At 35.7% G+C, this 27,524-nt stretch overlaps 1 protein-coding gene across 1 annotated transcript in view; it reads right to left on the reverse strand.

Moving 5' to 3' along the window:
* The window catches only part of SYNE1 (spectrin repeat containing nuclear envelope protein 1), a 472,480-nt gene that overhangs the window by 325,820 nt on the left and 119,136 nt on the right, over window positions 1-27,524 (reverse strand). Inside the window, 8 exon segments of the mRNA XM_047733936.1 lie at window positions 222-359; window positions 3,496-3,603; window positions 6,158-6,208; window positions 9,379-9,488; window positions 13,204-13,400; window positions 17,523-17,701; window positions 24,240-24,332; window positions 24,807-24,827. Of these exon segments, the coding sequence (XP_047589892.1) occupies window positions 222-359; window positions 3,496-3,603; window positions 6,158-6,208; window positions 9,379-9,488; window positions 13,204-13,400; window positions 17,523-17,701; window positions 24,240-24,332; window positions 24,807-24,827 (897 nt within the window).

Genomic DNA, 27,524 nt, shown 5'->3' on the forward strand with positions numbered 1-27,524 from the left:
CATCTACTCAACGGGAAAACTATGTACAAGGCAGGCAAAGCAGAAGAGTTGTTAAGCCGAGTACTTCCACTAACTTAGAGGAAAACTCCCATAGGTAAGCCTTTCCTGTCTTGGATAGAGGCTGTAGGACCAGGTGAAATATTGCTCTGTAGAAAAACATGATGGAAAATGTTCTTGACTGTTATATCAGCCTTCATGAAATTAATCTCGAGAGAACTTACCCTGGAGGACACTCTGTCCCAGGATTGTTTTACCAATGCTTGGTCAAGTGACAGTTTACCGTCTCTATGTACAGGTTGTATTAAATGTTCAATCTGTTTCCTTTTTAATTCATATTGAACTCTGAAGTGCTTAAATGACTAAAAGAGGAAAAAGAGCAACAACATGGAAATGAGTCAAAAACAGCAAATGCAAAGGAAACCACATTTCCTAAATAACAGTCCTTTATAGTGGGAAAACACTCAATATATGTTGTTGACATAATGATGACAGTCATGATACTGATAGCAGCTACTGTTCCCCAAGTCCAATGATGAGCTTGGTCCCATGCTAACTCCTCTCTACACATCATTCCTCAGGCTCTCTCCATAACCGTACAACACTGACGTACTCTATTTTTATTACCACAGGAAGCCCAGAGGTAACTTGGGAAGAACGAGTAGCAGAGGCAGGACTAAAACCTAACATTTTTCATTTCTAGTTAAATAATCTATGTGCCAGTCCATGTACATCAAGAAATAATAGTAAATAGGAATATAAACCTATGATAAGAATCAAAATGTTGCTTTACTTCTAAGTACCAAATAATTTAGGTTAGAAATTATGTATATCCAAATTATGCTGGTTTAAAGATAACTAAATTTGTGTTTAAGTAAGCCGGGGTAAAGAGGTTTACTTAAGGGACCTCAATTATATAATAATATTTTGATTTAACTTTATGGCATTAAAATATTAATTATTGTATCATTCCTTTTATCACTATGTTAAACATAAATCTGTAATATGTAGACTTAACCATATGTCTGATACTAACCTTAACAAGTACTGACTTTAATTAAAGTTCTACATTTCCTATTAAATTAACACATCCTAAAATAAGTCTCCAAGTCCAAATATGAATTGAAAATGTCACTAAAACGTGCAATTATGTTAAAGAACATGAGAATGTCCCTACAGAATCTAGCAGGTAACACATTTGAAAGAATTTCTGAATAAACAAACATGTAAGTCCACAAGAAGAACACTGGGGGGAGACGGTGAGTAAATATTCTACCACAACTTTTCTTCCATTGCCTCTAACTTAATGTAATTTAAAAATACCAAAAACATAAAATCGATCTTCAGTTTTGTTCCACAGAATTCTATACATGAAAAAACAGGATAATGAACTATTGATTGATAAATGGAAACAGAAAATGCTGATTATGTAAGAAACATACCAATGAGGAAAATGTTCCCTGTATTCAGATTTCAGATGGTCCCTAAATCTTTTTTAAAAGACAGCTAATCATCTTTGGCCTGAAAGGAGTGTTTCTGTTTCATACTTTTCTAATCCTCTGTTTTCCCTTTATACAAACATCTGTATAACAGGTAACTTCATAATTTGGACTTGATTTTTTTAATAATTTATGCCCAAACTAAAACTCACCAATGGTCTAATAAATATAGTCACATTTGTTCTTGTATTTCTATTCTCCATTTACTGGTTTAATCATTTTTTCATGAAGCTCATCCAGAAAATATTATATTTGAGAAAAAAAGATTACACTGAGTGTCAAAGCAATTATGTACGCACGTACACATTGCTTTGTCATGTTCAACAAATATAATATTGGTGGCATCATCCACCTAAATTTGGGCCACTTTACAGATATTGTTACATAAAATCCACACATTAATGCCAACAGCTAAATCCTTTCTCATCTGCCATGCTGAGTCTCATATCACCACCCGCTTTTATGTAGCAAGACCGATTAAAATATAATGTAGACTAGAATATATTACAGTTTGGCCGCTGCAATGCAATGCCATTTTAAATAGAAGGAAAACATCAATGCTGCATGCAATAAATCACAATTTCATGGGAAAACCTAAGATTTTGTGTGTGAGAAGTGAAAATTGAAAGCCGAAATCCAAGTAATGGAGGTGTAAGGAAACTGGGGGAACTACAGCAGCAACAACCCTGGCCTCAATTTGAGAGCAACAGTGTTGAACCAGGCAGGTGGCAACAGAAACGGATCCCATAATGGGCCCACCCCAAACAGTCATGTTGCGAGACCTTATTAAACACGGCTTATTCTATAGTAGTTTTCTGTTTGCACTGAAGTCATTTTTTGGTGGAATTTTTTGTTATGTGACATCTACAAGATCATGAGCTGTAGAAAAGCAATGACTAGATGTTTATATTTGGGGTCATCTATAAGACTCTGAGTTCCAGAAAAGTCATGAGCCCTCAGAACTCTAAGTACAGGATGGACGCACACAATTTAAAACTATGAATTAGGGGCGCCTGGGTGGCTCAGCGGGTTAAGCCGCTGCCTTCGGCTCAGGTCGTGATCTCGGGGTCCTGGGATCGAGCCCCGCATCGGGCTCTCTGCTCAGTGGAGAACCTGCTTCCTCCTCTCTCTCTGCCTGCCTCTCCGCCTGCTTGTGATCTCTCTCTGTCGAATAAATAAATAAAAAATCTTTAAAAAAATAAAATAAAATAAAACTACGAATTATACCTCCCGGGATATACCCAGAGGAAATGAAAAGAAGATACTGAAGAGACACCTGCACTCCCTTGTCTACTGCAGCATTAATCACAATAGCCAAGCCATGGAAGGAACCTGAGTGCCCATTAATGGATGAGTGATAGGAGATGTGATAGACCGATTGATCGATCTATAAATGTCATGAGAAAGAAGGACATCCTGCTATTTGTAACAACACAGATGGACCTTGAGGACATTATGCTAAGTGAGATAAAGCAGACAAAGAAAGACAATAATTTGTGATATCACTTACATGTGAAAAAAACCAAACTCATAAAAACAAAGAAAATGGTGATTACCCAGGGTGGTGGGGAGGTAGGAAGGATGTTATTTAAGTGTACAAACTTGCAACGAGTAGTAATTAAGTAATTAGTAATTAAGTGAATGTAGATAACAATACTGTATTATATTCATCAAACTTGCTAAAAGACTAGAATTTAATTATCCCAACCACAAAGAAGAAATACTTAAGCAATGTGACAGAGGTGCTAATTATCTCTACGATGGCAATCATATTATAATAGAATGTCTTAAATTTTTTAAAACTACCTATTTACACAGAAACACAATTATTAAATTACATGCAAACTTAAGATAACACATAATATTTCTTTAAAGGTTTTTCTCATTAATATCATTTGAAAGATTGGACATGGATTAAATGACATATGTTGATGAATGAATATGTTAATATTACTCATAAAAAGGAATTTAAGAAATTGAAATCTTTTTCATAAATTACCTGATATTTATCTTGCAAATTTGATTCCATCATCTGTGCCCTTGTCAAATCTCTTTCAAATTGTTCTATCCAAACTTTTGTTTCCTTCAAAATTGGCCTGTCTTCTCTCTAGAAACCAGGAGACGTCACAATTTCATTAGTAACTATGTACTGATTTAATTACTTAATACCTGGCTGATTCTAGAATGCACTGAGTATTTAATAACTTCCAAGTGTCTCTGAAAAATATTCTCTCTCCTCTCCCTCACCTCTTTTGGAGAGTAAAAGGCAAAAGTTAATTCTAGAAAAATGGCTTAATTATCTTGCTAAATACTGAAATGATCTACCTCCATTTTTTTTTCAAGAAACAGTATTTAATTAAGAAAATGTGCTCAAGAGGAAATGTCCTAAATACAAAAGTACTCAGAAAGAGCAATGGCCTATGAAAACATAGGCCAAGGGTGCTTCTCAACCCAAGGTCATTTGTACCCCAGAGGACCATTTCAGATGAGAAAAATTTTGACAGAACCCAAGGAATTAAAGTCAGAGTAACACTGTGGACTCGTATTATTTTAAAATGCTATTCAGTATTTTAAGCTCTACAATGACAGAAAATATTTATTTTGTTCAATATGCTACTACGACCCTGGTAACACAGCACCTAAAGAATATTTGCCAAAATATTTCCTGAATGAATGCATCCAGGCTACCACACACATCTCAAACGTGAAAAAAAAAAAAACCTCCTCAGAGATTTATATCATTATTTCCACAAATAATAACAAGCCATTCTAGCACTGATTTAGCGAAAATACCTTAATTTTTCACAAGATTTCTTATCTGGTAAGAAAGTCAAAGTAATCAAAAACACATTTAACATGGTTCTTGGCACTTACAAATAGCTTCCAACTACAGCATCTCACTCAATCACAGCCCTGTGACACAGATGAGGTGACTGATGACAGGTTAAGTGGCAGAGGAGATAGAGTGCTGGCCATGAAGGTGGGCAAAGCTGGTCCAAATTCTGGTTCTGACAAATATCAACTCTGTGACTTTGGACACATCTTCTTCTTCTTCTTTTTTTTTTTTTTTTTTAAATCCTCTCTACTGTTGTGCTGTCATCTGAGTAGACATCACACACTGCTTCCCCGGTTTGGGAGAAAATTCATTATAACCTGGGCAGCACACCAAGCACAGAGACTGGCCCACAGGGCTGTCATGATGCACGCCTTCTCTCAGTTTTGTCTGCCCAGTCTCACTCAATATATAATGGTAGAATAAATGATTGGTAATATAGATAAGTAGAGAAAGAAATGGAACAGGAGCCCAAAACTCCAAAGCTTTAGCTTTTTCTAAGATGGCTCCTCTGCATGAGCAGATAAATGTGATAAAGGTTCATTGGTTGACCATCATGCCCATAAAAGCACAAATGACACATTCTTAGGCGCTCAGAGGAACTAAATGCTCTTGGTTTACCTCCAAGGTATCGGAAGCTAATGTGACCACTAAGTGGGGGAAACACCAACAACGTGAGCATGGGACCTCACTATGAGCCTCCAGGGACCTGTTTCTCACCAATTGAAATTATTTCACAAAAGTCATCTGAGAGAAAGAATTATGTTCTTAAAATAACTTCAACAGAGTTCATCTAGTAAATGACTTTTCCACTGGTAGGGCTGTGTCAGGCAAATTGCAATAAGGTAAGAAGCATATAGCTATTTACACACTCAACATTCTCCTTTTAAGAGGAGATACTGTACAAACAATATTTAGATTCCCAGAGAGCATTTAGTCTGTGGTTTTTCTTCAACTGTTAACTTTCATATGCATTCAAAGACCTGGGGGTCTATTTGCCTACAGAAGACCACCTAAACTCCAGGCAGCTAAATGGCCAATATTCTCATGACTTTTTTCTCTTTCTCTCTTTTTCATGCAAACATACACACAGGCATCCTTACATGTTCTGTAGTAGGTTTACATGTACATCAACTCATGATTCATGGAGCATGAAATAAAAATTAATTTAATATTTGATATAAAATTACTTTTAATTGTTATTCCAATGTTGGCATAAAGCCTACTCTGTTGAGAGACCATTAACCTCAGGCCTAGATGGAACATAAAGAAAGATGGAAAAAGTACAGGATAACATGGAATTGGGAAAGAGCTCATAATCATTAATTTCACAAGTATACTGAGCACTTACCACATGTCATGAACTTTACTAAATAAACTATATGACCAAATATTGAGCAGGAGACGTGATAAAACTCAGAATACAAGCTAGATGAATACTTACCTTTTTCCAAATAACTATTTCCTGCTTAATATTTTAACATATAAAAATAAATCTTTAGCTTTATTTTTATTTCTACTGTCACATACAAAGAAACCATAGTTATTATAAATTTTTCCTTTTATTAGTATTATTGTGTTATTCAAAAGAAATTAATTGATGCTATCTTATAATTAAAGGTTAGCCCACGGGAGTGGCTTAGACTATAACTAACATTCAATAACATGTATGTTATTTATTCCATTAGAAAGGAAAAGGAAATGACAGAATTAATACATTAAAAGAAATGTATAGATAAAGAAAAATACATGCAAAGGAATGGCTAATAAGCTATGGAACATAGGATGCTTGAAAGAGGTCACTGATTCAAGATTATTTAAATCTTACCTTAACAATTTGGATAGAATTTGCAAAAGATGGAAAACCTGGAAGTATTTCCTAACAATATGAAAAGATAATATATAGAAAAATAATATAAATCAGGGACAAAAGTTATACAGGAAACAAGAAAAAAAAAACAATGGAGAGACAACTGTCCATAACTAAATAGATGGTAATTTTACGGGTATGGTAACTTTAAGAGCTTTTTGGAACTTTTGAAAGCATCAAAATGTGCAAATCCAATAAGGCAATGTAATACTCTAGCATTTGATGTTTTGTTTTAATTTTTGGCAATATTTACATTTCACAAATATTTATAGATTGAAATAGTAACCATTTTAAATGGTGAACTACGTAGAGAGGAGGTTCTTTTCTCTTAAATATACTCCTAATATGCATCTCTTACCCCTTTACCAATCAAGATGGTGCAGTGCTGAGAGCAGTCAGCAGTATTTGTTGCAGGAGAAGGAATGAGTGAATAAATAACAAAGTTGAATAGCTCAGAGAGATGAACTAATGTGTATATTTTATTTATTTATGATTGAGTGCTAGAACACCTTTAGGGAAAAAGTTGATCAGTTTTATCAGTTGGAGTAAGAAAGGCATAGCAATGTCTATTTCCAATAGGAAAATCAGATTTAAAAATTTTATCTATAAAGTATCTAATTTAAATACTCATAATGAGGACACAGCAATCAAACTCACCAAAAATGGAAGCCTAGGAGACACATTGTTGCCTAGCTTTTTAAAAAGTGAATTAAAAGAACTATTCCCTGAGACTTGATTAGACAAATATTAAGTATTTTGAAATGATGGCATCAATAGCCCTAAGGGGTGTAGTCTATAAAATCTTAAAAAGTTTCACTAGATAAAATTAGATGGCCATTTAGCTGCATTAAGCAAATGAAAGTATATAAAATACATAAAATTCCTTTTTTCTTATTGAAAATATTCATTTTTAGATGCATATGCCCTATGTTATAAATGCCAAACAAAAAGGGGCAAAGCTTATGTTTTCTTAAAATTAATTTTTGAAATAACCCTGAAGAAATTATATGTACTCTTTTTTCAGGAAGGGATAGAGGGAACGTTTTAAAGGAATAATCAGAATTTATTTTCTAGATAATGAAATTAATCTCTTCATAATAAAGCCTCTTTAGTAAAGCATATTAACAAGCTTATGCCAGGAATGTGTGTCTTTCAAATCCTGAGGAGTTTTGGCATTTGATTCTTGCTCATGAACATTAACAAAAGCACCTCCTTTTGTTTCTCAGACACTGCCAGTCACAGAGTTTACTCATCTGGGGAGACGATTAATGTCAGAGAAATTAAAACAGTACAAACGCAGAAGCTTGATCAGAAATAAACCCAACTGGGAAACAAAAGGACTTAGATATGAAAATCACATGGAAAGCTGACTTTGTCTAGGCTGTGTGGGGTAAGTCTAATATGCTTTCTAATAGAGTTTCTTATTCACACAGCAGTATCCACACCGGATTATATTCTCAAAACCCAGAAAGCCCCGAATGACACCAAAGCACCTGCATCAATCTATGCCAGCATTTGTATAGAAAGTCTGCTTTTGCCTCCTGTGATGCTTCTTAGAAACATTTGCTTTGCTGACTACGGAGAAGTTACTCGGGTGGTCAACGTTTGCACCTGATTCTTGTCAAGGAACAAAACAGGTTTCCTGAATGATAGTTTAAAAAAAATAAACATGGTTCTATCAAATGCCAAATTAACATCATCCAAGCAAACTAGGAAACACCAGTTTTGCTTAGTTTCTATGAAGTCACGGATTTCTATTAGTGCAATACCTTTGCCTATTTGAAAATCTGGGGTTATGAACCCTTGGCTTTTTCCTTTCGTAGACCTGTTTCTAAGTCTTGTTTGGAAGCCAAGTTAAGTTTTTCAGGGTTTTGTGTGTGTGGGGGTGGGTGTGTTTCTCTTCATTATAATCTCAAATTGCTTTAAAAACTCTAGTTAGAGACCTGAGCAGTGAAGTCAGACAGATATTTTTTTTAACATAGCTTGAAAATTCCATTTCTTTCTTTCCCTGATGTCATTTTGCCTTGTAATTAATTTTAAATTCAGTAGTAAATCCACCTCCTTATAATGAAAAAATAATAATAATACTTAAAAATTAGAAGAATGGTAATATCCATTGTTATAAACTGTGAAAATAGGCATTCTAATGTGCTGGCTGGACTGTAAAATGGGACAAACTTTCTACAGGAAAATTTGAAAAAAAAAATTCAAAAAGCATTAAAAATCTATATGCACTTTAGCCTAGAGATTCCACTTTTAAGACAGAATAGTAAAAGAGTGTTTTATTATAAAATTGTTCATAGAAGCATTTTTTTATAATGGCAAAAATTCAGAAATTTTCAACAAGTAAGACTGAATAAATTATTGTATACTATATGATGTCCTGGAGAGAATGGCATAGGAAGAGTTTTTTATGTTAACAGAAAAAATGATGAAATTGTATGTGTACTATAATTCCATTTCTGTTAAAATATTATACATCTCTATATACATAGAGAAAAATGTTGGAAACTTAGACCAACATATTAATTTTTTTCTAGGATAGGGTCTCTCTAGAAGAAATCTAATTACAGATCATTTTCTTTTTCCTTTTTTTCACTTTTTCTTTTTTATGACAATGAATATAAGTCATTGGAGTAGTATAAAAATATGTTATTTAAAATACTGAGAGGTTGAAAAAAATCTAATCACAGTGGATAATTAGGATTTTTACACGTCTGCCTTACTTCTGTATGTCTGTTGTGAGTAGTGACTTATATAATAAATCTGAAAGTCAAAATCAGATTTTCTCAACAGAATATGGGGTCTCAAGCTCCACAGGCACAAATGACATGATGAATATAAAATTACTTCAATCCTCAGATTACTAAATGAATCTCCCAACATGTCTACCTTTCTCACTTTTAATTCATCAGTGTTATACGTCCAGCATTTACCATTAATAATGCTTTCTCTCACATATCCAACATATACATCAGAAAAATATTTCCCTATAATCTCCTCCCCAGTTGGTAATACCTCATCCTTACTTTTTGAAACACATTCTAAAATAAAATAAAACAAATAAATAAATAAATAAAATAATGCATTCAAATTTAATTTTTAGAAAGCACCATGCTTAAACATCTATGTCACTATCACTGAGTGTGCTATCAGTGCTTGAAGAAAAAAATACTTACATCATTCTCTTGCCCATCAGTGCCAGTATTGTGGATGTCAGGGTAATGTTTCAGAAACTGGGCTACATATGTCATAATAGACTTCTCATCTGGTTTATCCACATCAACATCTGGAACAACCAAAACCAAATATGAATAGGTTATTAGCCTTCTTTACATTTTAATAACACACACTTTGGAATCGAGCTAGTATACCAAAGCAAAAGAAAAATAAAATTAATATTTTGAGATGGTAAGGGAGGGCAAACCAATTTAGTTTGGATGATACATGATAAGAATATTATGATGCAGAAAGATGACACATTTTAATTACTAGTCTTTGGGAAAGTAATACATGTTTCATTTAAATAATTTCAATGGGGGTGCCTGGGTGGCTCCGTGGGTTGAAGCCTCTGCCTTCGGCTCAGGTCATGATGTCAGGGTCCTGGGATCTAACCCCACATCTGGCTCTCTGCTCAGCGGGGAACCTGCTTCCTCCCCTCTCTCTGCCTGCCTCTCTGCCTACCTCTCTGCCTACTTGTGATCTCTGTCTGTCAAATAAATAAATAAAATCTTTAATAAATAAATAAATAAATAATTTCAATGATAATTCACCAGAAATCTGAGACACGATATGGTAATTCAGATATTCTGTGTCATTAATAAAATACAAATACTATGTAAATTTCAGAACTGGGGTGAGCAGGTAGTAAAAAGAATGTTACAGGTGTGGCACCAAATGCCATGCCCATAAAGCCTGTATACTGTATCTGGACAAATATAGATAAGCTCCCTCTTGCCTCCACAAGTTTTATTTTAGAAAAGAGGGAGATGCCTTATGCTCAGTTCTTTGGATAACCTCTCCCTTGTGCATATTCTCTAAATTACTACAGTTTGAACAGTGAAGTACTCTGAGGGAAAACACAGAGCCTGAAAAGATATTTTTAATTAGAGGTTTACTCATCATTATAGAATGAGAGGGGCTAAGACTGCAACATGATTCAACATGTTGAATGTTTTAAATCACCTTTTAATTATCCCTTTTAAAGGCAATGAAAAGGTGACTACATTTGGAGTTTACAAATATCTAACAAAACAAACAAAAGCCATGGAAACCAAAATATAAACTACTCTAATATTTTGGAACGTGCCTTGTGATTTGAGACATCATTTCTATGGACTATCAAGGCAGGATTGAAAAAGTGCTACGGCTCAAAAGACTTCAAAGGAAACCGTGGTCATGCATTCTGAAAGCACTGGATGTCTCAGAGGAGGTTGTAGAAATGATAAGATCACGATGTAGAAGATGCATGTAAAGAACAAGTAAAACTTTCGTGAGATATGAATGTGGAAAAAAACACTTAACACATGATTTAATACAGTCATTCAGCATTTAAACATATGTGTCACTAAATCATAAACTAATTGTTGTAATAGATATTGATCTATTTAATCCGTATTCCTCAAAGTTTATACATCCTGGTTAGCTAAATAACCTTTTTAAAATTTCTTTTTTAAAATTAATTAATTTGGGATGCCTGCCTGGGTGGCTCAGTTGGTTAAGCCACTGCCTTCAGCTCAGGTCATGATCTCAGGGTCCTGGGATCGAGTCCCACATCAGGCCCTCTGCTCAGCGGAAGCCTGTTTGTCTGCCTCTGCCTGCTTGTGTGCTTGTGCTCGCTCGCTCTCTCTCTCTCTGACAAATAAATAAATAAAAATCTTTAAAAATTAAAAAAAATAAAATCAATTAATTTTTATGTTTAATTTTTTAAATTAAAAAGTTTAAGATCAATAACTTTTTGAGGGGGGACTTCATATGAGGAAAACAAAAGATCACCTTATATCCGGGCTAGCCTTGTATCTGGGCAACCTCAGTTCTATCATCAAAGGGAACATTAAGCTTCATTAGTCTAGTGGATATGAAAGAATCATTTATACCCTCCTGTCATCCTACTCAAAAAAATTGAGGGCTGGGTTGTGCATATGGCTTTCTCCTTGAGCTAAACACTATTGATGTGTGTATGTGTCTGTGTGTGTCCACAGAAATAAGCTAGAAAGACCTTGGCTATCCTAGTGAATCTGGGGAGTCCCCAGCAGGATCTTGAAGTGGCAAGGGATCTCGGTGCTGCTCTCATCTCAGGGGAAGTCAACCAGGGGTTTGTAGGTATTTATAACCTACTCCTGGAGGTACAACTGTCTCCACTTAGACATTCTTTTAGAGTCAGACATGCTCATCGTGAAATCTCATCTTTGAAAAGAACTTGCTTTCATTGTATTTACTTTGCTTTTTTTTTTTTTAATTGGAGGGGAGGGGCAGAGGGAAAGAGAGAGAGAGAAAATCTTAACCAGGTTCCACACACAGCATGGAGCCTGATCTGGGGCTTGCTCTCATGACCCTGAGATCATGACCTAAGCTGAAATCAAGAGTTAGACGCTTAACTAACTGAGCCACCCAGGCACCTCTGTATTTACTCCTGCTCATCCATTAACAGAAATATCCATAACCGTCAACCCAAATAAGAAGTTGTTTGTGACATCTGGATAATTCACTTTTTTTAAAAATATTATTTATTTATTTGAGAGAGAGAGACAGTGAGAGAGAGCATGAGTGAGGAAAAGGTCAGAGGGAGAAGCAGACTCCCTGTGGAGCCAGGAGCCCGATGCGGGACTCAATCCCAGGACTCCAGGATCATGACCTGAGCTGAAGGCAGTCACTTAACCAACTGAGCCACCCAGGTGCCCCTGGATTATTCACTTTTTAAAAATGATTTATTTATTTGAGAGCGAGAGAGAGAGCGAGAGCAGGCAGTGAAGGGGTAGAGGGACAGAGAGGGAGAGAGAAAGAAGTAGACTCCCTGCTGAGAGCAGAGTGAGAAGCAGGGTTCAATCCCAGGACCCTGAGATCAGATCTCGGCGAAAATCAAGTGTTGGATGTTTAACTGAGCCACCCAGATGCCCCTGGAAAATTCACTTTTAATCCTTTTATTTCAATATAACAAACAATTTATTCCATTTACTAAAGTTTATTAAAGACATCAAAATTGTCTTTTGCAGGCTTAGAAAAGCTTAATCCATTTCCATAACGTCTTAAAAAATTTTTTTTAAAGATTTTATGTATTTGACAGACAGAGATCACACGTAGGCAAAGAAGCAGGCAGAGAGAGAGAGAGGAGGAAGTAGGCTCCCCGCTGAGCAGAGAGCCCGATGCGGGGCTCGATCCCAGGACCCTGGGATCATGACCTGAGCCGAAGGCAGAGGCTTTAACCCACTGAGCCACCCAGGCACCCCTCCTTAACGTCTTAAAATTCACAATCTTACCAAAAAGGTGCCAGACAATTCTAATGAAAAAGAGAAGTCAACCATTTGTATGGTTTTCCCAACTGACACGGGAACACTGGATGGTGACCAACATTTCTAAGTTCGTAATGACTGACATTTTAAAGATATGATCTTAGATTATTAATAACCTCTTGCTTCTTCCAGATTCTTTGTTATGTAAACAGAGTGATTCTGTCACCCTGAACATCCCTCCTTGCGCTGACACGCACACTTCTAAAGCTTTCATTCTGCCCTTACTCTATGGAGTTGCTACACTTCACCTGGCTGACACCACCAATGTCAAAATGCTGTTTGGGGCAACAGAACTATATTTTGCTCCCATATCTAGTAGTAAATATTTTTTCCAAAAGAAAATCAGTGCAGGAAGGTACTATTTCTTCCAGCTTTCCTACAGTTTTCTGGATAAGGTCTGATAAGGTCTTGGAAATCATCTGTGATTTCTGACTTTAAGACAGAAAATTACTGATTCGAAGTGTGTGTGTAAGAACCAGCAATGACTCTTCTTACCTTCAGGATCCAGCAGTCTCGGGATTCCTAGTTCTGTTTCAGCAATAGTGAAAGCCTCCGCCAGGTTTTCCCGGTTAGGTCTCCCTTTCACTCTCTCCAAGTCCACTAATTCCGGTCGAATGGCGTGGATGATGGAATGAAAGGCAACCCCACTCCTCCAGCTCCGCCCAAAGTCTTTTACTTCGATTCCTGTCTGCCTTAGTGTGATAAAAAATTACAATAATGTCACATTCTGAAGAGATAATGTGTACTGTCCTCAAGGACTAATGCAAAATCTAATCCTCAGAAATGACCGAAGTTAGTCATAGTAGGTAGCTGCTTGAAAAAAAATTAGGCAAAACAAAAGTTTTGGAGGGTAACAAGAGAAGCGGGAGAAGTTTTGGTTCCATACTTGAGTTTTCTATATCAGACTTTTTAGTCATTGAGATATTCAATGTAAAGCACATTTTTAAAGGAAACCAATACAGAGAAAACATATCTGGAAAAATAAAAAAAGAAATTCTAAAAACATCAAAACTGATGGTAATTCATCACTGTATATTTCTGAAGAAGTGTCTAGCACATTTCTAATGACAATGATAAAAAAAACAATGTGTTCTATGTGCACAGGTATTAACTACTAAGATTATATGGATGAATTTTATCAAATGCTTTAGAATGAACAAATGCAAATGCATGTGATCATATCTCTAAACCAGTCACACAGGAACCCACACGTCACATAAGTTCAGACAAGTTTCCATTTACCCTACTGATCAAATTGTTTTTTAAACTCTGTTTTTGGAATTGCCTTGAGAGCAATGCCTTGGTGGCAAATCTCTGCTCTTTTGTGGTGGATGTGATTAATTCAAAGCCAGTTATGATAATTAAGAATTCATTCAAATTGGTAGTAATACTTTGTTGTTAAAAATAAAAGTGATACAAGCTCACAATTATTTTTTTCCATGTAACTTATCAACTATATATAAAGGCAGCTCCAAAAAGGAGATTGCAAAAATGTCTTTGAACAGCATCCCTTGGTTAAGTATAGAGCCTTTGAGGGTGATGAATTAGGTGACATTCAATGGATGAATATCTTGGTAGTTCCCTTAAAAAAAAAAAATAGTCCCATTATCATTCTTTGTAAATGAAGCAGACTTAATATCACCAAACTCTCTTTTTTACTATATTCTCAAGATTCCCAGGGACTATAAGGTATATTTGACTGATACGTTGACTAATATACAAAGTTGGTAAGTGCCCTTAAATTTTATCTCTGCAAACTTAAGAGTCAATTTAAATCCTCTTCTAACAATGTACATTCAGTTTGGATTAAACAGCTTGTGCTGAAAATAGCATCACTGGATCTCATCACTGCCTTCATAAATACATATTTTCAAAACAATTTTGTAAAATGCCAGCAATTATAAAGTAATCCTGTATCTGCTCTTAGTTCTTTGCGAGTTTCTGTCTCTGGTAGTATGCATGTAAAATCTTCAGCCAGTGTCTGACACACAGGCAAAACCCACACGGATGGGACAGTTCAGTGTGCTCCTGTCAATTCTTCGCTTTGTACATTTACCCCGGCTTCATCTTATTTTTCCACTTACATTTTCCTTTTGCTCACATTTCCTCATTTGAAAATGTTTTCATATTCACAGATACCTCAAATTATTTTTTAATGCAATAAGGCGGGTGAAAATAGCCAAACAATTAGCTAGCAAATATTCATCACGTATTAGATATTTTCTGATTTTCCCCAACTTGTTTATTGTTTCAGAAAATTTCAACAATAAATATCTAAAATATTTCCCAAAATATTACTATGTTGGAATAATTTTTCAAGTTTCATTACATCTTTTTCTATATTTGTTGAACATACACAGACACACACATACACACCTATTATCTTTCATATTATATCAAAGCAATAGGTGATATTCCTTAAAAGTTTTAGTTTTAGTCCAAACCCCTCATTTGGGAATCTGAGATACAAAATCTAGGAAAACTTGGATATGTCACTTAAAAAAACGATACATTAACTTAAAGAAACTTGGACACATCACTTAAAGAAGTGACGAAGTATACCCAGTTTACAGGCAGATGTGATCTCTAATACGTATTTACTTCAAGTTATTTTGAATGGACCTGGATATGCATGTTTTCATTTGTCTTGTTATCTTATTAATTTTTGTCTTAAAATACAGTTGTTCTTCCTAGACATCTCAAAATAAAGTATGCAAATATAAGATATGCTACAATTGACTGCTTTCATGTCTGAGAGTAATAGTGATAGGACAGAAAATTGGTTAAAAAAACAGAGAAGGCTTTATTATGTCACATTACTGAGACAGGTCTTATTTATTTCTCATGTAATCTGAAATTTTACATGAAAACAGTGAATACATTCTGACAATATGTTTGGTGTTTACTGGATGTTTTTGTCCTTTCTTGTCATGGTCAGGATTGTGAGGCTGATGAATATTCAGACCACAGATTCTCACAGATTATAATTTAAAAAACATGTCATAAACTGAAATGAGTACAGATTCTGAAGACTATTATCCATATCAGGCAAAAAGTTGCTTGAAGAGTACACAGTGGGATAGTATTTAAAAAAAAAAAAAAACAGGTTTTAGAAAAATTATCAACAATTTGGCAGGTATAATGGAATCATGTACTCATCACAGAATTTTTATTTTAGAGAGTCAGCTCCCCAAATCTCCTCACTTGATGCAGCTATAAAATAAATGGATCTCACTCATAAGCTGATGATGGAAAAGCTCTAGATCCATAAATCTGGACATTTATACAGATAAGCAAAATACAACTTCCACTGATGTTACAAATATACAAGTTGCAGGAATGACATTTAGGTACCATTAGAGCCCTGCACATCTTTGAAAGCTAGCACACCATATGTAAAACAAAACCAATGCAAAAAACTCCAGCAGCATTAAATTTGAGTTTACTTTAAGCTACTATAATATTAAGTGGAAACCAGTTTATTTTTGGTTAATTTAATGCTTTGTGGCACAATGGGAAAGAGAGTATCCATTGATATTATTACAAAATTTTATTGAATAACATCATGACAAATGTTGCAGCATGTGGTCACCTGTCTCTTCCTACCTAGCACATTTCTTCTTTCTGCCCAATTAAGCTACAGAAGAGATTAGTAATTGCCACTTTGGATGGAATGCAAACAGTGTACCAGCAATGTGGTCAGGCTTTTAACATTTCATTTCTACTCCAGATTCTAAAAAGCCACAAAGCTTTGCTTTCAGAAATATTTCTGAATACAAGTTGAATCATAAAAATATATCCCAAATTAGAAAACCACCAAGACACTTTAAAAGTTAAACAAAATGATGTAAAATAGTAACACTAATCACAACTTCTCTATGTTTAGTTTTTCTCTTTATTTTTGCTCTTCAAACACTTTAAAAATAGAACTCCCTACATTTAGTGCTTCAATATTTTATAATGATAAGTACGTGTTTAAAACTATTTTCCAGAAGTAGGGAATAAGATTCAGATTAGATTTAGGCATGCAAAAACAAAACAGAAAGTGAGTTAACTTGACATGTCATCCCGGAAGTCACACAAAAGCACAACTTCTTTGTGAAGAGATCTTATCACTGACCACATCTGACCACAAAACAATGGTATGCTCAACTGAAAACGCTATTGAAATTGCTATGAAAAGATATTCACTGAGAGTAGTAATTTTCTATCTAGATTATCACATGAATGTACACACACATAAATTTAATATGCCCAAAATCAAATCCACAGTATGCAAAACTGAAGTTGACAAAGGAATGTATATTCCCAATAAAAGAGGAGACCCAAGGAAAAAGAATTTTAAAATAAAATTTCTAGAAAGTTTTGGGAAACAAAAGCAAATAGAATTACTTCAAAATGTGCACCTTAGTTCACATTATTATTAAATAGAACTCAATAGTATTATGAAGAGATAATCACATTTAAACCTCTAATTTTTTGTGTAAAGATTATTTAATAAAGGCAGGAAGTCCAAACAATGACCTAAACAGAATTACTCCACAGATTACCAATCCAAGTGTGTGTTTAAGAAAACTTAATTGGGCCCAATCAATGAATAATGAAGGAAGTAGGTCGATTACAGCATTTTCTATGAGTATTAGTGATGATCTCTGTTTATATTTTAATTCAAGGAAAGAACAGAGCAGCCCGAAGCAACACCGTTCATTCAAATGTCTGTTCAAATTTTGCAACATTAGCAGGTGCACTCAGTAATAAATTGGTAACTCAAATTACTCAAGGGTTTCAAATTTAAACAAATTCTTGGTACTTACTTGGCTACTGTGTACTGAACCCACTTTAAGAGAGCCTTCTTGGCATTTCCTTGGATCTGGGTGGCCACTTTCCGTTTACTTGGGGGGCTGGCGGTCTCAGCACTAACCATGCTGTCCACAGAGGATGTGCTTCCTGACAAAGACTGCAGCTGCGGCAGGTTGCTGGTCAACTCCTCAATCTGTTCATGAGTTAACATGTGGCAAAAACGTAAGAATTATCTTATTCTTCTTTCCTTGGATGTTACTGTTCCAACTAAAAGTAATTTAGATTCACACCCTTAACACCATTGACAAGGTAAGTTCTTAAGGACGTGATTGACATTGTACTCTTCTTCCAACTTCCCACTGCATCTAAAACTACCTTGTACACAGCAATAAACACTTGTTAAACACATGAATGAATGAATAAAGTAAAACCTAATGGTTATACAAACTCACAGAGCATACAACACCAAAAGGGAACATTAATGTAAACTACTGACTCTGAATGATAATGATGTCTCAATAGAGGTTCAGTAATTGTAACAAATGTATCACTCCAGTGGAGGAGTGGGTCATGGGACGAGCCGAACTAGGGTATATGGGAAATCTTTGGACTTTTTGTTTAGTTTTGCTGTGAACTAAAACTGCTCTAAAAAATAAAGTCTTAAAAACAACAACAACAAAAAAAACCTAACTGTCTGCCTTGAGGTCCTAGGATCAAACCAGGTGTCAGGCTTCCTGCACAGTGGGGAGTCAGCTTCTCCCTCTCTCTCTGCCCTTTACTCCTATTTCTCTTCTCTCTCAAATAAATATGTAAAATCTCAAAAAAAATAAATAAACAAACAACTGAATGGCTAGAACAATTATTCTTGACAGAATGGCAAGTTCATTTCTCCCCTTAATTCTTTTTTTAAATTTTTTTATTTTTTATAAACATATAATGTATTATTAGCCCCAGGGGTACAGGTCTGTGAGTCACCAGGTTTACACACTTCACAGCACTAACCATAGCACAAACCCTCCACAATGTCCAAAAACCAACCACCCGCTCCCTATCGCCCTCCCCCAGCAACTCTCAGTTTGTTTTGTGAGATTAAGAGTCTCTTATGGTTTGTCTCCCTCCCAATCCCATCTTTTCTCATTTTTTCCTACCCTACCCCCAAAATGCCCCACACTGCCTCTCAAATTCTTCATATCTGGGAAATCATATGATAATTACCTTTCTCTGGTTGACTTATTTCACTCAGCATAATACCCTCTAGTTCCATCCATGTTGTTGCAAATGGCAAGATTTCATTTCTTTTGATGGCTGCGTAGTATTCCATTGTATATCCATACCACCTCTTCTTTATCCATTCATCTGTTGATGGACATCTAGGTTCTTTCCATAGTTTGGCTATTGTGGACATTGCTGCTATAAACACTCGGGTACATTTGTATCTTTAGGGTAAATACCCAGTAGTGCAATTGCTGGGTCATAGGGTAGCTCTATTTTCAACTTTTTGAGGAACCTCCATGCTATTTTCCAGAGTGGCTGCACCAGGTTGCATTCCCACCAACAGTGTAGGAAGGTTCCCCTTTCTCTGCATCCTCACCAGCATCTGTCCTTTCCTGACTTGTTAATTTTAGCCATTCTGACTGGTGTGAGGTGGTATCTCATTGTGATTTTGATTTGTATTTCCCTGATGCTGAGTGATGTGGAGTACTTTTTCATGTGTCTGTTGGCCATCTGGATGTCTTCTTTGCAGAAATGTCTGTTCATGTCCTCTGCCCATTTCTTAATTGGATTATTTGTTCCTTGGGTGTTGAGTTTGCTAAGCTCGCTATAGATTTTGGATACTAGCCCTTTATCTGATATGTCATTTGCAAATATCTACTCCCATTCAGTCGGTTGTCTTTTGGTCTTGTTGACTGCTTCCTTTGCTATGCAAAAGCTTTTGATCTTGATGAAGTCCCAATAGTTCATTTTTGCCCTTGCTTCCCTTGCCTTTGGTGATGTTTCTAGGAAGAAGTTGCTGCAGATGAGGTTGAAGAGGTTGCTGCCTGTGTTTTCCTCAAGGATTTTGATGGATTCCTTTCTCACATTGAGGTCCTTCATCCATTTTGAGTCTATTCTCATGTGTGGTATATGGAAATGGTCCAGTTTCATTTTTCTGCATGTGGCTGTCCAATTTTCCCAACATCATTTGTTGAAGAGACTGTCTTTTTTTCCTTCAGACATTCTTTCCTGCTTTGTGGAAGATTAGTTGACCGTAGAGTTGAGGGTCTATTTCTGGGTTTTCTATTCTGTTACATTGATCTATGTGTCTGTTTTTGTGTCAGTACCATACTGTCTTGATGATGACAGCTTTGGAATAGAACTCGAAGCCTGGAATTGTGATGCCACAAACTTTGGCTTTCTTTTTCAACATTCCTCTGGCTATTCAAGGTCTTTTCTGGTTCCATATAAATTTTAGGATTATTTGTTCCATTTCTTTGAAAAAAATTGATGGTATTTTGATAAGGATTGCATTAAACGTGTAGATTACTTTAGGAGCATAGATATTTTCACAATATTTGTTCTTCCAATCCATGAGCATGAAACATTTTTCCATTTCTTTTTGTCTTCCTCAATTTCTTTCATGGGTACTTTATAGTTTTCTGAGTACAGATTCTTTACCTCTTTGGTTAGGTTTATTCCTAGGTATCTTATGGTTTTGGGTACAATTGTAAATGGGACTGACTCCTTAATTTCTCTGTCTTCTGTCTTGCTGTTGGTGTACAGAAATGCAACTGATTTCTGTGCATTGATTTTATATCCTGACACCTTACTGAATTCTGGTACAAGTTCTAGCAGATTCGAGGTGGAGTCTTTTGGGTTTTCCACATGTAGTGTCATATCATCTGCGAAGAGTGCTGGTTTGACTTTTTCTTTGCCAATTTGGATGCCTTTAATTTCTTTTTGCTGTCTGATTGCTGAGGCTAGGACTTCTAGTACTATGTTGAATAGCAGTGGTGATAATGGACATCCCTGCCGTGTTCCTGACCTTAGTGGAAAAGGTCTCAGTTTTTCTCCATTGAGAATTATATTCTCTGTGGGTTTTTCATAGATGGTTTTGATGATATTGAGGTATGTACCCTCCATCCCTACACTTTGAAGAGTTTTGATCAAGAAAGGATGCTGTATGTTGTCAAATGCTTTTTCAGCAACTATTGAGAGTATCATATGGTTCTTGTTCTTTCTTTTATTAATGTATTATATCACATTGATTGATTTATGGACATTAAGCCAAACTTGCAGCCCAGGAATAAATCCCACTTGGTTGTGGTGAATAATCTTTTTAATGTACTGTTGGATCCTATTGGCTAGTATTTTGGTGAGAATTTTCACACCTGTGTTCATCAAGGATATTGGTCTATAATTCTCTTTATTGATGGGGTCTTTGTCTGGTTTGGGGATGAAGGTAAAGCTGGCCTCATAAAATGAGTTTGGAAGTTTTCCTTCCATTTCTATTTTTTGGAACAATTTCAGGAGAATAGGTATTGATTCTTCTTTAAATGTTTGGTAGAATGCCCCTGGGAATTCTGGCCCTGGGCTCTTGTTTGTTAGGAGATTTTTGATGACTGCTTCAATCTCCTTACTGGTTATGGGTCTGTTCAGGTTTTCTATTTCTTCCTGGTTCAGTTTTGGTTGTTTATACAGCTCTAGGAATGCATCCATTTCTTTCAGATTGTCAAATTTGCTGGCGTATAGTTACTTATAATATGTTCTTATAATTGTATTTCTTTGGTGTTGGTTGTGATCTCTCCTCTTTCATTCATGATTTTATTTATTTGGGTCCTTTCTCTTTTCTTTTTGATAAGTCTGGCCAGGGGTTTATCAATCTTATTAATTCTTTCAAAGAACCAGCTCCTAGTTTCGTTGATCTGTTCTACTGTTTTTGTTTTTTTTTTTGTTGTTGTTGTTTCAATTTCATTGATTTCTGTTCTCATCTTTATTATTTCTCTTCTCCTGCTGGACTTTGGCTCTTTTTGCTGTTCTTTCTCCAGTTCCTTTAGGTATAGGGTTAGGTTGTATTTTGAGACATTTCTTGTTTCTTGAGAAAGGCTTGTATCACATATTTTCCGCTCAGGACTGCCTTTGCTGTGTCCCACAGATTTTGAACCGTTGTGTTTCCATTATCGTTTGTTTCCATGAATTTTTTCAATTTTTCTTTAATTTCCAGGTTGACCCATTCATTCTTTCGTAGGATGCTCTTTGGCCTCCAGGTATTTGGGTTCTTTCCAACTTTCCTCTTGTGAGTGAGTTCTAGCTTCCAAGCATTGTGGTCTGAAAATATGCAGGGGATGATCCCAATATTTTGGTACTGGTTGTGACCTGATTTGTGACCCAGGATGTGATCTATTCTGGAGAATGTTCCATGTGCACTAGAGAAGAATGTGTATTCTGTTGCTTTGGGATGGAATGTTCTGAATATATCTGTGATGTCCATCTGGTTCAGTGTGTCATTTAAGGCCTTGATTTCCTTGTTGATCTTTTCTTGGATGATCTGTCCATTTCAGTGAAGGAGTGTTAAAGTCCCCTACTATTATTGTATTATGGTTGATTTGTTAATTTGATTTTGTTATTAACTGGTTTACAGTTTGCTTCTCCCACGTTAGGGACATAGATATTTAAAATTGTTAGGTCTGCTTGTTGGACCGACCCTTTGAGTATGATATAGTGTCCTTCCTCATCTCTTATTATAGTCTATGGCTTAAAATCTAATTGATCTGATATAAGGATTGCCACCCCAGCTTTCTTTTGATGTCCATTAACATGGTAAATTGTTTTCCACCCCCTCACTTTAAATCCGGAGGTGGCTTTGGGTCTAAAATGAGTTTCTTATAGACAGCATATTGATGGGTTTTGTTTTTTATCCATTGTGATCCCCTGTGTCTTTTGATTGTGGCATTTAGCTCATTTACATTCAGGGTAAATATTGAGAGATATGAATTTAGTGCCATTGTATTGCCTGTAAGGTGACTGTTACTGTATATTGTCTCTGTTCCTTTTGGTCTTTCAATATTTTCTGTAGGGCTGGTTTGGTGTTTTTAATTTTTTTGTTTTTGTTTTTGTTTGTCCTGGAAGCTTTTAATCTCTCCTTCTATTTTCAATGATATTCTAGCTGGATATAGTATTCTTGGCTGCATGTTTTTCTTGTTTAGTGCTCTGAATATATCATGCCAGCTCTTTCTGTCCAGCCAGGTCTCTGTGAATAAATCTGCCGTCAGTCTAATATTTTTACCACTGTATGTTACAGACTTCTTTTCCTGGGCTGCTTTCAGGATTTTCTCTTTGTCCCTAAGACTTGTAAGTTTTACTACTAGATGATGGGGTGTGGGCCTATTCTTATTGATTTTGAGGGGGATTCTCTGCACCTCTTTGATTTTGATGTTTGTTCCCTTTCCCATACTAGGGAAATTCTCTACAATAATTTGCTCCAATATACCTTCCACTCCCCTCTTTCTTCTTCTTCTGGAATCCCAATTATTCTAATATTGTTTCATTTTATGGTATCACTTATCTCTCAAATTCTCCCTTCGTTGCCCAGTAGTTTTTTGTCTCTCTTTTGCTCACCTTCTTTATTCTCTGTCATTTGGTCTTCTATATCACTAATTCTCTCTTCTGCCGCATTTATCCTAGCAGTAAGAGCCCCCATTATTTATTACACACCTCATTAATAGCTTTTTTGATTTCATCTTAGTTAGATTTTAGTTCTTTTATTCCTCCAGAAGGGGCTTTTATTTCTCCAGTGTTTCTCTAATATCTTCCATGCCTTTCTTGAGCCCAGCTAGCACCTTGAGAATCATCATTCTGAACTCTAGATCTGATATGTTACCAATATCCATATTGATTAGGTCCCTAGCCTTTGGTACTGCCTCTTGTTCTTTTTTTTGTGGTGAGTTTTTCCCCCTTGTCATTTTATCCAAATAACAATATATGAACAAGAGAATAAAATACTGAAAGGATGGCAAAGACCTCAAGAAAATGTGCATTAACCAAATCAGAAGAGACCGCAAATTGTAGAGAGAAGAAAGGGGGTAAAAAGAAGTTCAAAAAAAAATAAAAAAATATATATTAGACTGGTGAATAGAACAGAGCCACCCACTTGATTCTGGGTGTATTTTGGTCTCTTTGAAGAAACTACTTCCCAAAATTTTAAAGAAAGAAAAACTTATATATATATGTATATATATATACACACACACACACACACACACACACACTAAAATAAGGGTAAACATGATGAAGGGTTGGATATGACTGTAAAGATGAAAATTTTTTAAAAATTCTAAAAAAGGAGTTGATAAGATAAGTTGGTTGGGAAAAGGAAGGAAAAGAAAGTGGAGAGAATTTTCTCAGGCTCCTCTTAATTCTAATAGGAACATAAAACTGGTCCTTCTAGACAACAACAACAACAATTTCCTCAACTCTTTCTACACCAATATTTCATCTCCATTGTGCCCTGCTCACTTTTCAGATTGAGTATCGATGTCACAGTTCTCTGGCAGAGTTCCCTATATAACATCTTTGCAGGGAAGAAGAGGAAATTTTTCTGCTAACAAAAAACAATGTACATGGGAAAGTGAAGTTTCTGCTCACTTGAGAATCAACCCCAAAGGTAGGGCAAATGAGAGTACTACTAAAATTTCCACCACTACCTAAATCCATGACATTATATCAACTGAAAAGGGAGCTATATAGTACAATACCTGGAAATATAGAATAATGGTCCACATCAATCCGAGAACTATTGATGGTCGGCCGTCAGCTATATCAGTGGAGTTAATGTTGACTAATTTAATCTGTTTAAAAAGAAAAACTGTACTAGTAATGTACTAGAAGATTATAGACCACCTAATTATGCAATTATTAGCACTTTATTAGACATCAGTTGGACAATTTGGTCATGCCTCTATAGTGATACACAAGAGTAAGTTGGGTGAGCCATCAAAACAAACAAGTACATGGTTTCAGTGGAAATTTCAGGAGCATTCATTAGGTGCACACAATAAAAACATCCATAGAATGAATTTCAAAAAAATGTTTAAAGTTGAAAAAATACGACATCATGCAGGGAATTACCAACAAAACACCACACAGGGAAAAAAAAAGGTTATTTTTTTTACACTTAGAAGTTGACTGGAACTTAAAAGAAACTGTGATGAGTAGTTTAAGAAAATGCACTTACTTTGAAGTTTGTTACCAAATAGCATGAAACTTATGTTCTCTTTTACCTATAAAAGTCAGGAGTTAAAAATTCTAAAATTTGTACTAACCGGTGATCCTCTGTACATGGACTGACATGAAAAACAAAGGGAAAAGATGATATACATACATAAATATTTTTTCAAAATCAGAGTTATTTGTTCAAAGGGAATAATAATGTAGGTAGCAAATTTAGAACAAGATTTGGGGAATACCTTGTAAAGACAAAAGAAAGCAAGAAATAATAAAGTAGAAGAGACCATTAGGGTTTAGTTTCTGACTTTTGAGCATTCAGGATAGATGTTAACCTGTCTACAGTTGTATCTAATTATTTATTTTAATGCCTTCCTAACTATTAAAACTGTTATTTCCTAAGTTACAGCAAAATGGACGTCTATCTTAGCCATTCTCAAAAGAATATGATTAACAACTACTCATCATCCTTTCAATAATCCCTAAACAAATTAGAAAAAAAAAAGTACTCCTTAGATTTCTAGCTCAATAGTTCTCAGACAAGACTTAATACCTTGTGTTATTAATAATAAAGTTCAGAAGTTTGTAAATGGTTAAATCAGGTGCAAAATCATCCCACAAATACTTTACTCTGGAATAATCAGTTTAAATTTATGAGTAGATTAAAAATTAGCACAAAAATCACTAGAAATAATTTGAAATATACTTATGAATGAAATTCATTCATGAGGTTTAGAGACAGGGGGAAAAAATAGAGAAATTCATAGATTACAAGCTTATGTGCCTCTTTCTTTTAAACCTAGCACAACATGGGGCGCCCGGGTGGCTCAGTGGGTTAAAGCCTCTGCCTTCGGCTCAGGTCATGATCTCAGGGTCCTGGGATCGAGCCCCGTGTCAGGCTCTCTGCTCGGCGGGGGGCCTGCTTCTCCCTCTCTCTCTGCCTGCCTCTCTGCCTGCTTGTGATCTCTCTCTCTGTCAAATAAATAAATAAAATCTTAAAAAAAAAAAAAAACTAGCACAACATGAGACAAATAATGCATGTTTGTGGAAAACAAAGAACATCACATTTTTTTTAACCTTTTATGACAGAACCTATTGCAATGTCCAAAATCATTTAGATTACTCTGGTTTGCAGCTTCTCCAGAATTTTCTCCACATCCAATTTAGTATCCACAGGGCACAGATATATAATACATGCTAATAACCAGAAGATTAATGCATTTCATAAATGGCAGGTTATTTATCTTTCCTTATACATCTTTCTTTTTAAAAATGATAAGTTGAATTTTCTACCTCAATCCAGCTCCAAATGCACTATGAAGTTAACATATTGAACTTTTGCTAGAACCTGAAACTATTTTGCTCAACTTCTGAAGAAAAAATGCTTTTCATAATTATTTTTTCTCTTAAAAACTGTGTGTTCCATAATGGGATTATGGAATTTATTCTTATTGGGCTTATGGAACTTATCCTATTAAATTCTTAATAGCTTAGGAGTGTGTGATGGGCAATAGAGACATTCAAAGAGAATGAAGAATTCCCAGGCACCAGAAAGAGAATGGGATCACATTGATCAACCTCACCTTTGACCTGCTGACCTTGGGGGTATAGCTCAAGAATCTGCTTTAACAAAAGCTCTAGGTTTTGTTGATTCTGATGCATGTCAATATTCGAGAATCCTGTACCAGACAACTGTGTATGGCCCAGGGAATCTGGGGAAATTTGATTTTGCAAGCTAGAGGCCCATATGGACAGATGTGTATTTCCCCCAAATTCACATGTTGAGGCCCTAACCCCTAGTGTGACCATATTTAGAGACAGGACCTTTAAGGAGGTAATTAAAGTCAAATGAGGTACTAAGAGTGGGCCCTAATCCACTAGAACTGTGTCCTTATGAGAAGAAGAGATACCAGAGCTCTTTCTCTCTCTCTCCACACCCACACGGAGGAAAGGCTGTAAGAGGACACAGTGAGTAAGTGCCTATCTACAAGCAGGAAGAGACAAAGAAACCAACTCTGCTGGTACCTTGATCTTAAACCTCCAGCCTCCAGAATTGTGAAAAAATAAATGTCTGTTATTGAAGCCGTCCAGTCTGTGGTAATGCTAGGGTAGCCATAACAGACTAATACAAGGCCCACAGATACTTCCAAAAAATATTCCAATTATTTGGGAATAAATTTAAATTAAAACTTCAGATTCCTAGCTGGAAATTAGAAATTGGAAAGCTTAACGAATGGATGCATTGCCACTTTATACTAGTTGCTCTCTACAATGAAGTGTAGAGTAAGTCATTCTAGCCAGTGATACAGGCAGCTAACTACCTGCATTATTTAATAAATTACTTAAATAAAAATCCAGATTGCTGACTTCTCTTGTTTAATTGGAAAATCTGGGATCGCTGTGCTTGCATTTCACTGAGGTAACTATAGCTGGAACTGAATGTTCGCTTCCATTCCAGACAGGGCACAAAACCTGCTCAATTCTCCTGTTTCCATAATTAGCCTCTAACTCACTTCATCTTTAAGATTACCTATCTGACTTTACAGGAACCTGAATTTATGTTGCTTGTCTAGACTAAGGGAAGTTTTAGGAAAGGTGGTCAGTGGTTGGCTCATTGTGTTACTATTTGATACCTCCCTGGGGAAAGGAACTGGTAGAAATGGTATGGATCTACTCATTAGAATCACATTTACATGGTTCCTACCAGGTACTAATGTATGCTTTTTTCAGTTGCCTGTAAACAAGTGGAAAACAAACACAATGGTAGGGTTTTCTCTGGTGAAATTTAAAAAGTGCCCTCATTATTCCTTAAATCA

This window comes from Lutra lutra, chromosome 6 (genome assembly GCF_902655055.1).
Source record: "Lutra lutra chromosome 6, mLutLut1.2, whole genome shotgun sequence".
Classification (NCBI taxonomy): domain Eukaryota; kingdom Metazoa; phylum Chordata; class Mammalia; order Carnivora; family Mustelidae; genus Lutra; species Lutra lutra.